Source organism: Lathyrus oleraceus, chromosome 7 (assembly GCF_024323335.1).
Source record: "Lathyrus oleraceus cultivar Zhongwan6 chromosome 7, CAAS_Psat_ZW6_1.0, whole genome shotgun sequence".
Lineage (NCBI taxonomy): Eukaryota > Viridiplantae > Streptophyta > Magnoliopsida > Fabales > Fabaceae > Lathyrus > Lathyrus oleraceus.
The window spans coordinates 538,058,764-538,069,217 of record NC_066585.1 but is presented as its reverse complement, the minus strand read 5'-3'; the positions used below and the strand labels follow the sequence as shown (position 1 = coordinate 538,069,217).

The 10,454-nt window shown below is 32.6% G+C and overlaps 5 protein-coding genes and 1 non-coding gene across 6 annotated transcripts; 2 read left to right on the top strand and 4 right to left on the bottom strand.

Annotated features, from left to right (window-relative positions):
- The first annotated feature begins 134 nt into the window (after positions 1–134).
- Positions 135–1,304, top strand: LOC127107781 (NAD(P)H-quinone oxidoreductase subunit I, chloroplastic-like). The gene is made up of 2 exons (XM_051045097.1): positions 135–643; positions 735–1,304. The coding sequence occupies exons 1-2, from the start codon at positions 236–238 to the stop codon at positions 1,278–1,280; spliced, it is 954 nt and encodes a 317-aa protein (XP_050901054.1). The 5' UTR covers positions 135–235; the 3' UTR covers positions 1,281–1,304.
- Positions 1,305–2,596: 1,292 nt separating this feature from the next.
- On the bottom strand, positions 2,597–8,003 carry LOC127107780 (ATP synthase subunit alpha, chloroplastic). The gene is made up of 2 exons (XM_051045096.1): positions 6,499–8,003; positions 2,597–5,810 (listed from the first exon to the last, which is right to left on the bottom strand). The coding sequence occupies exon 2, from the start codon at positions 5,292–5,294 to the stop codon at positions 3,789–3,791; it is 1,506 nt and encodes a 501-aa protein (XP_050901053.1). The 5' UTR covers positions 5,295–5,810; positions 6,499–8,003; the 3' UTR covers positions 2,597–3,788.
- On the top strand, positions 3,535–3,606 carry TRNAR-UCU (transfer RNA arginine (anticodon UCU)). The gene has a single exon. It is a non-coding gene; the product is annotated as a tRNA-Arg (tRNA).
- Positions 5,401–7,299, bottom strand: LOC127104855 (ATP synthase subunit b, chloroplastic-like). Its single transcript, XM_051042001.1, has 2 exons — positions 7,096–7,299; positions 5,401–5,781 (listed from the first exon to the last, which is right to left on the bottom strand). Exons 1-2 carry the CDS (start codon positions 7,297–7,299, stop codon positions 5,401–5,403), a joined length of 585 nt encoding a protein of 194 aa, XP_050897958.1.
- On the bottom strand, positions 8,003–8,743 carry LOC127104854 (ATP synthase subunit a, chloroplastic-like). The gene has a single exon (XM_051042000.1). It carries the CDS (start codon positions 8,741–8,743, stop codon positions 8,003–8,005), a length of 741 nt encoding a protein of 246 aa, XP_050897957.1.
- Positions 8,744–8,857: 114 nt separating this feature from the next.
- Positions 8,858–10,447, bottom strand: LOC127107776 (30S ribosomal protein S2, chloroplastic). The gene has a single exon (XM_051045095.1). The coding sequence runs from the start codon at positions 9,661–9,663 to the stop codon at positions 8,953–8,955; it is 711 nt and encodes a 236-aa protein (XP_050901052.1). The 5' UTR covers positions 9,664–10,447; the 3' UTR covers positions 8,858–8,952.
- Positions 10,448–10,454: the final 7 nt, after the last annotated feature.

Below are 10,454 nucleotides of genomic sequence, written 5' to 3'. Positions count from 1 at the left end.
TCATCTTCTATATCTTAGGGATATATCAAGAGATAAATAATCGACCCGGTCCTTAGATTTACTTAAGGCTTTCCAGGAGCCGTATGAGGTGAAAATCTCATGTACGGTTCTGTAATAGAGATGGGAACAGTAATGTTATCACCGACTAGGATTATCTAACAGTTTAAGTACAGTTGATATAGTTGATGCGCAATCAAAATATGGTTTTTGGGGTTGGAATTTGTGGCGTCAACCTATGGGTTTCATCGTTTTTCTAATTTCTTCGCTAGCAGAATGTGAAAGATTACCTTTTGATTTACCAGAAGCAGAAGAAGAATTAGTAGCTGGTTATCAAACAGAATATTCAGGTATTCGATTTGGTTTATTTTACGTTGCTTCCTATTTAAACCTTTTAATTTCTTCATTATTTGTAACAGTTCTTTACTTGGGCGGTTCAAATATTTCTATTTCGTACATATTTGTTTCTGAATTTTTTGAAATAAATAAAACATACGGAGTTTTTGGAACTACAAGTGATCTCTTTATTACATTAGCTAAAAGCTATTTTTTCTTATTCGTTTCTATCATAACAAGATGGTCTTTGCCTAGGCTAAGAATGGATCAATTATTAAATCTTGGATGGAAATTTCTTTTACCGATTTCTGTAGGTAATCTATTATTAACAACTTCGTCTCAATTGTTTTCGCTGTAAAACAAAGATGGATCTTTTATATTCATTACTTGTCTCAAATAAGAGAAAGAAATCAAACAAAACTATACTATTCATAAATATTTACGATATGTTCCTTATGGTAACTGGGTTCATGAATTATGGTCAACAAACACTACGAGCTGCAAGGTACATTGGTCAAAGTTTCATGATTATCTTATCTCACGCAAATCGTTTACCTGTAACTATTCAATATCCTTATGAAAAATTAATCACATCAGAACGTTTCCGCGGTCGAATCCATTTTGAATTTGATAAATGCATTGCTTGTGAAGTATGTGTTCGTGTATGTCCTATAGATTTACCCGTTGTTGATTGGAAAATGGAAACGGATATTCGAAAGAAACGATTGCTAAATTACAGTATTGATTTCGGAATCTGTATTTTTTGTGGTAACTGTATTGAGTATTGTCCAACAAATTGTTTATCAATGACTGAAGAATATGAACTTTCAACTTATGATCGTCATGAATTGAATTATAATCAAATTGCTTTGGGCCGTTTACCAATGTCAATAATTGATGATTATACAATTCGAACAATTCAAATCAAAAAAGACAATTTTTTATAATTAAATACAATTCTAAAAAAAAAAGAATATTCTATATATAAATCGATAATATATAGAATATATAAATAGAATAATCGAAATAAAATATTTTCAAAAATTGTATAAAAAATGAATAATATAGTCGATATCAGATTAGAAATATTCTATAATTATTAGAGAACTATATTCTTAAATAGAATATATCAATATATATTATCGAAATTGAAAATCTTATTGAATTTCAATAAGATTTTCAATGTTATATATGTTCTATCTACCTTTATACTTTAGTTTTAATATCGTTTCAAACTACTCTTTCGTATAAAGAGTGGAATGACATTGATTATATAACCCTAACTATATCAATTTAAACTACTTAGGTTTTTCAATGCAAAGAAAAATTGAAGTATATAAAATTTTTTTCCTGGTGATATCAATAAGGTCATGAAATTTATATTTCTTTGTCTTTTTTTTTTACATATAATGGATCTGCCTGAAACGATGCACGATTTTCTTTTAGTCTTTCTGGGATCGGGTCTTCTATTAGGAAGTTTAGGAGTAGTATTACTTACCAACCCCATTTTTTCTTCTTTTTCGTTGGGACTGGTTCTGGTTTGTATATCTTTATTATATATTTTAGCAAACTCTCATTTTGTAGCTGCATCACAGCTACTTATTTACGTGGGAGCTATTAACATTTTAATCATATTTGCTGTGATGTTCATGAATAGTTCCGAATATTACCAAGATTTGAATCTTTGGACCGTAGGGGATGGAATGACTTTGATAGTTTGTACAAGTATGTTGTTGAATTTTTGCTAGAAAAATGCTATAGTAATTGTTGTTGAAAATCTAGATTTTGGTTCTATTTATCATTATCATAATATTCCTTATAAGAGTCCAGCTAGGTACTGGCACAACTCTTTTTTCCCATGAATCCTGGATAACAATGATTTATTTTTCTGTATCAGATTTGAAACTTGTAATTAATTCAAACATTTAAATATGATCAAACAAAAATAAAAATCACTTTGTGATCGTATATCCTACGAATGAATCAGGTAACGTATCTAAAAAAGAAATAGAACTATGGATTCTTGCTTGCATAATGTATTTTTGTGTTATGAATTTAGTTTAGTAATTTTGTCGAGATCTATCTGTCAAAATACCTTCAACAAAATCCAAAAATGAGATTTGCCCCCTTTTCTAAATTTCATTAGGGGGCCCTTTACGAAACATGGAAACACTCTATTTCTCATAAAATTATGCACCTATTTCATAATTATGACTGATTCCCTTGTTGGACAAAAGATCGTTTTATATACAATAATGGTATTGTAGCGGGTATAGTTTAGTGGTAAAAGTGCGATTCGTTCTATTGATCCTGAATAGTTAAGGGGTCCCTTGCGTGATTCATATCACGATCAAAAACTGTATTTCTTACTTAAAGGGATTTAATCCTTTATACCTCTCAACGAGCAATTCGAGGAATAATATACATTATCGTAATTTGTATACAATTTAGAATTGATTCTAAAATTATGAAACATAAGTTTTTGCAATTGGATCAAGAATCCCTATTTTTGAATATAAGTAAAGGATCCAGGGAGAAAGATATCTAAAATTTGTTTCCAATCGTAACTAAATCTTCCCATTTTTGTATTTGTTTTGTATAGGAGAGAGTGAAGCAAAATAGCTATTAAACGATTTTTTTAGTTTACTAGAAACATCAACATATTTTTTTAGCTCGACGGAAATTTTATTCTTTTCCTAAAGATTCTATCAAATAGAAATAGAGAACGAAGTAACTAGAAAAAAAGAGATTGTTCAAATCCTCGTTTTCTATAGGGATCATCTAAAAAGCAACATTAATTGTATTCATACCGAAAGGCTGACATAGATGTTATGGGTGATTTTTTGTAATGTATTCCATCTATCTCTAAAATTATTCTGTAAAGGAGCTGAATGAAACAAAAGTTTCACGTTCGGTTTTGAATTAGAGACGTTCATTCATAAACGTCGACTATAACCCTTAGCCTTCCAAGCTAATGATGCGGGTTCGATTCCCGCTACCCGCTTATATTCGATTTCTCTATATATATTCTATTTTTTAGTAAATTTCTTTATTTAGTTATGAATATTCAATTTGAATTATTTAGTCTTATTCTAGTTAGAATAATTATTATTTCGATATTCGGATAGATAGAGTATTTTATAGAATTTTTTTTTTTCTTTCCCTTGAAATTTTCGTGAAAAGGGAAAGAAAAAAAGAAAAGCGTCCATTGTCTAATGGATAGGACAGAGGTCTTCTAAACCTTTGGTATAGGTTCAAATCCTATTGGACGCAAATTTATTACATATTGAATTTATTGCATATATATTACTTGAATTCGTATATTTCTAAAACTATATTGTAAATTTCTTATCTTGATTATTCTTATTTAAATTTTAAATATTGAAACAGACTAATTATCTAAATTATAAAGGTATGAAATTTGGAATCCATTTTTTTTCTACTTGTTCCTGAAGTCAAAAGAGTTCCATCTGTTCCTGAATAGCTTCCTTCAAAATGGCTTCTGCTTCCCCAGTGAATGTCTTGGTAGAAGATATGATTTCGTTGAATTTAGGTTTCTTCGTTTTTAAATAAGCCCGTAACTCAACGATAAATTTCCTTACCTGTGCAATTTCTACTGAATCAAGATAACTATTCGTTCCAGTATAAATAGTTATTATCTGTTCTTCCACAGTAAGAGGAGCTGATTGGGATTGTTTAAGCAACTCGCGCAATCGTTGACCTCTTGCCAATTGATTTTGCGTAGCTTTATCGAGATCGGAAGAGAATTGTGCAAAAGCTTCTAATTCTGCGAATTGTGCTAATTCCAATTTTAATTTACCAGCTACTTGTTTCATGGCTTTTATTTGAGCCGCCGATCCAACTCTGGAAACGGAAATACCCACATTAATTGCGGGTCTGATCCCAGCATTGAATAAATCGGCAGATAAGAATATTTGACCATCTGTAATGGAAATGACATTAGTAGGAATATAAGCTGAAACATCTCCGGATTGGGTCTCAACTATTGGTAAAGCAGTCATACTTCCTTCACCTAACTGAGAACTTAATTTAGCGGCTCTTTCCAAAAGACGCGAATGTAAATAAAAAACATCTCCGGGATAAGCTTCGCGACCTGGTGGTCTTCGTAATAGAAGAGACATTTGGCGATAAGCCTGTGCGTGTTTGGAGGGATCATCATAAATAATTAAAGTGTGACGTTCACGGTACATAAAATATTCAGCCAGAGCTGCTCCTGTATAAGGCGCGAGGTATTGTAATGTAGCTGGGGAATTTGCTGTTTCAGCCACTATAATAGTGTATTCCATTGCTCCTCTTTCTTGTAAAGTAGTTACTACTTGAGCCACAGAAGATGCTTTTTGACCAATAGCTACATAAACACATACTACATTTTGTCCCTGTTGATTGAGAATCGTATCTGTAGCTACTGCTGTTTTACCTGTTTGTCTGTCCCCAATAATCAATTCTCGCTGGCCACGCCCTATAGGGATCATAGAATCAATAGCAATAAGTCCTGTTTGAAGAGGCTCATACACGGAACGTCTGGAAATAATACCGGGAGCGGGAGATTCAATTAACCGAGATTCCGAAGTTGAAATTTCTCCTCGACCGTCAATAGGTTTAGCTAGGGCATTTACAACACGACCCAAATAACCCTCACTTACTGGTATCTGAGCAATTCTTCCTGTTGCTTTTACGGAACTTCCCTCTTGTATCATCAAACCATCACCCATTAATACAACACCAACATTTTTTGATTCCAAATTCAAAGCAATGCCTACGGTACCCTCTTTAAATTCTACTAATTCACCTGCCATTACGTCATCAAGACCATAAATACGAGCAATGCCATCGCCTACTTGAAGTACGGTACCTGTATTTACAATTTTTACTTCGGTATTATATTGCTCAATACGTTTACGGATAATTTGACTAATTTCATCTGCACGACTGGTTACCATGAATATTTCTAAATTTGATTCTTTTTCGAAGAAAAACAAAAATAAGTCTTCCCTATACTCTCTATTATAGTAGAACAACTAATCAGTTCTATAGTAGAACAACTAATCAGTTATTTTTTGCTTTCATCGACCCAAACATACCAATAGTAGCACCGATCGTACGTAAATGTAACTCGTTGTTTAAGCAACTATTAAGAGTTCCCAGAGCTCCTTGTAATGCTTGTTGTAAAACACTTTGTTGGACTTGATTAATCGCCCTTTGTTGTTCAAAATGAATGGTTTTATTTTTGTCATTTTCGAATTGTTCCAAACTTGTATAAATTGAATTAATTAAATTCAATTTTTCTCGTTCTATCTCGGCATAACCATTCACTCGAAACCGATCTGCTTCCATTTCTACTTTCCTTAAACGGGCCCGGGCTTTTTCCAGCTGTTCAATGGCTGTTTCCCGGAGTTCTTCTGAATTTCGAATAGTTCTCAAGATTCTCTGTTTTCGATTATCTAATAAATCACTTAATGAAAGTAGATTCTCTTTCCATTCATTTCAAAATGTCTATGATCTCTTCCCGAACCAAACATGAATCTTTCAATTCATTTGGCTCTCACACTCAATTCCTTATAGGAAATTTCCCCATATTTATTATGGAATGAGCCTATCCTCTTTTCTCTATTTCTAAAAATATGGAAAATGATTATCAATACAAGACCCAAATATTGGGAGGACTCTTCTGACCAAACAAATAATTGTCAGCAAAGTTGTTTTTTTTCTTGAAATCCAAAGAATTCTTATTAATTTATACGTAGGTCATCAATTCCGCATTGTAGAAAAGTAGAAACGGAGGCGTTAAACAAAACACCTTTTTTCCTATTTTTCATCATAAAGAGAATTCAAGTCATTTTATCGACATGAGTGTTCTATATCGAAAAAATTCTAATTTCCCTATTAACATAGTGGTAGAAAGAATACTAGACTGCGTCGAAACTTCAAACTCGTTAGCTTTAACCATAGTAATGTTCCAAAATTCTTGGTTGATAGAGAATCAAAGTAGATTTACCAATGAATCGCGAAATGCTATGGTTCTTAACTACTTTTTTCGTTATTTAGTAAGAAGTCATTCGCCGGATCATGCACATTTTTCTAGTTATAACAAAAAAAGTGCAGTTGGGTGGATCCAATCTATTCTTTGAAATAAACAACTCGCACACACTCCCTTTCCAAAAAAATCAATACACCTAGCACTGCACTTAGATTTATTAGATTTGTTGCTAAAATATCGGTATCAAACCCGAAACTTCCGTCGGTTATATTTTGCATATGATCGCATCTCCTCTTATGGATAGACTAATTTTCTTTCTACGATTCCAAGTTTTTTTTATTCGTTTTTGTATATGATAGTTTATTCTATAATCGAATTATTGAATATGAATATATCGACTTATTCTATTTTTATTCTTACTAATAATGAATAGTAGTAAGAATAAAAATATACTAAGAAGACTATTCTATATTTTGAATTGGTTAGTCAATTGAAAGATTCCCTATAAGAATTATACTTCTTAGAAGTAAATACTTAGTTGTTTTCAACACTTTCTAAATAAAAAAGGGGGTCATTGGACTAAAGAAAGGGACGGAAGAAGGCAAATCCATATGTTAATCCGAATGAAAAAAAAATTGTAGGAGTCAAATCGAAATCGAATTAGCAAGAGCAGCAACGAAAATCCATGGAAAAAAAAACAATATGTATTTTTTTTATAAATATTAAACAAAAGGATTGGCAAATAAAAGCGCTAATGCTACAACCAGCCCATAAATAGTTAAAGCTTCCATAAAAGCCAAACTAAGTAATAAAGTACCCCGTATTTTGTCCTCTGCTTCCGGTTGTCTCGCAATCCCCTCTACAGCTTGCCCTGCAGCTGTGCCTTGACCAACTCCAGGTCCAATAGAAGCAAGCCCGACGGCCAACCCAGCAGCGATAACAGAAGCAGCAGCAATCAGTGGATTCATGATAAGTTTCTCCTATTCCAAATAAAATTAAGAAATAGTTAATAATATAATCAACAAAAAATATATGACTTAATTATTTCATTCTTCCTAGTTATCTTTCTCTAGTCGAAGTGTAATTCAAAATTTCAAACGGAATAATTTTGATTGAATTATCTCAATTATTTCGATATTTACTTTTTTCGTTTCTACCCTTGTAGTTTTTTGTGAATACAGACAATTTTTGGTCTTATCTTACATTTATTTTAAACCTTCCTTTTTCTTTGATTTCATTTTATATTCAATTCACAATTACAAGAGATGGAAGTGGTCTTTTTTTTTTGAATCCCTACCTAAATTTAGAGTAGTAGCAGGACAAATTTAGATAGATAGTCATCTATAACTAATGAATATCTACTATGACATATACATGTGTTTGTTCCATACCGTAAACCAATTCGTTGTATCTTCGATTCAATCGTATTCGAGAATCATTCTTGGAAAAAATCCCCCAGCTGTCTTATAACGATTAGATTATATATACGCCTAGTTCGACCCCCTCACCCTTTTTTGAATTGAATCTCTATTTTTTGTTTAATTCCCTGGTAATTGTTTTAATTTTATTTATACTTTTTGATTGTTATGAAAACTTTTCCAAATTTCTTTGGATTTTTATCTTTATGTTCCTTAAGTAGATTATCGCGAGCCATACATACTTTGTCGCGGTCTAAAATGGATTCATGGATTCACCTATATACGCCGCAGCTAAAGTAGCGAAAATAAGAGCTTGAATACCGCTTGTAAATAATCCAAGGAACATAACAGGGATAGGAACTACTAAAGGTACTAACGAAACAAGAACAACAACTACTAATTCATCCGCTAATATATTTCCGAAAAGTCGAAAACTAAGTGATAAGGGTTTTGTGAAATCTTCTAAGATGTTAATCGGTAAAAGGATTGGCGTTGGTTGGATGTATTTACCAAAATAGGCCAATCCTTTTTTTGAAATACCCGCATAGAAATAGGCTACTGACGTAAGTAAAGCTAATGCAACAGTAGTATTTATATCATTTGTGGGTGCAGCTAACTCTCCATGAGGTAACTTTATAATTTTCCAAGGCAAAAGGGCCCCTGACCAATTCGAAACAAAAATAAATAGAAACAGAGTTCCAATAAACGGAACCCATGGACCATATTCTTCTCCAATCTGAGTTTTGCTCACGTCTCGAATGAATTCAAGGACATATTCAAAGAAATTCTGACCAGACGTGGGAATAGTTTGCGGATTTCTAACAACTAGAATGGTTGAAATTAATAAGATAGCAATTACAACCCAAGAGGTAATAAGTACTTGAGCATGCACTTGAAAATCCCCTATTTGCCAATAGAAATGTTGACCTACTTCCACAGCCGATATATCATAGAATCTGTTTAATGTGTTGATGTAACATAATAGAACATTCATATTGCCCTGTCCTCTAAAATAAAAAAATATAACTTGAAAGGGAATTATTTTGATTCAACCATTTCCTTATTTTACTTTGATTTTCTATTTTGAATACCTACTAATCACAAAATATTTCTTTTTACACAATTTTGTAATGCTATAATACCCAATTCCAAAAATCTATGACCGCCCAACCAAATCTAAAAATGGATTTATCTTATTATTAATCAATAATTTCGTATAGAGCTAGAACGACCCTCACAAATTGCAAAAACTAATTTGTTAAGAATTAATCGGATGGAAGCTATAGCATCATCATTAGCCGGAATCGACATATCTGCAAGATCTGGGTCACAATTTGTATCGATTAAACAAATCGTTGGAATTCCTAAAGTGATACATTCTTGAAGAGCCGTATATTCTTTTTGCTGATCAACGATTATTACAATATCAGGTAACCCTGTCATATATTTGATACCGCCTAGATATGTTTCGAAATGAGATAATTGTCTCTTCAACATAGCCGCATCTCTTTTTGGAAGAGAGTTCAGTTTCCCCGTCTTTTGCTCCGTTCTCAAGTCCCTGAACTTACCAAGTCTCGTTTCTGTAGTATACCAATTCGTTAACATACCTCGGAGCCATTTTTTATTAACATAATGACATCGAGCTCTTATTGCAGCCCGTGTTACTGAATCGGCTGCTTTTTTTTTTGTACCAACAATTAAAAATTGTTTTCCTTTGCTTGCTGCATCAAAAGCCAAATCACAAGCTTCTGATAAAAAACGAGCAGTTTTAGTAAGATTTGTAATATGAATACCTTTACGTTTTGCCGATATAAAAGGTGCCATTCGAGGATTCCATTTCCTAGTATCATGGCCAAAATGAACCCCAGCTTCCATCATCTCTTCAAAAGTTATGTTCCAATATCTTTTAGTCATTTATCCCCACACTTTGTTTAAAAAAAAAAAAAAGAGAGAGACCCAGTATCCTGAAATAGCAATAAATAATTGTTCCGATGGAACCTTCTCTTTTATAGACGATCGGCCGTTAATATAGAATCAGGCCATTCTTTGATTTCTATTTATTATTATTTTTTATTATACTTTAATTACCAAATCAAATGACTGCATTTAAAGATTTAAGGGGATGAGTCCCGCTTTTAGGAAGCATTTAATCCTATATTTGTAATGTATCACATAAATTCTTTGAAATTAGCAAAATCCAATAATTTTCTGTGATGGAACAAAAGATTTCTAATTTCTACTTCGAATAATTTTTTTTTCCGGGTAATCTTGTTATGTTGCCTTGACCGTGAACGGTGCATTATTCTTTTGAATCCGGTACCAACGGGTATCATTTCCCCTAAAACAACATTCTCTTTAAGACCTTTCAACCAATCAATACGACCCCGAAGAGCGGCTTTTGCTAAAACTCTAGCAGTTTCTTGAAAACTCGCTTCGGATATGAAACTTTGAGTATTCAGAGATGTTTTTGTTACTCCCAATAATAAAGCTCTGTAACAAATTGCTTCTTCCAAGGCACGCCCCGTTCGTTCTGCTCGCAATAATCCAATTAGTTCGCCAGGTAAAAATATATTAGACATTCCATCTTCTGAAACCAAGACTTTGGATGTTATTTGACGCACAATAATCTCGATATGTCTATTATGGATGTGTACTCCCTGGGATCGATAAACCTTTTGGATTTTATTAACCAAAGAAATACGAAA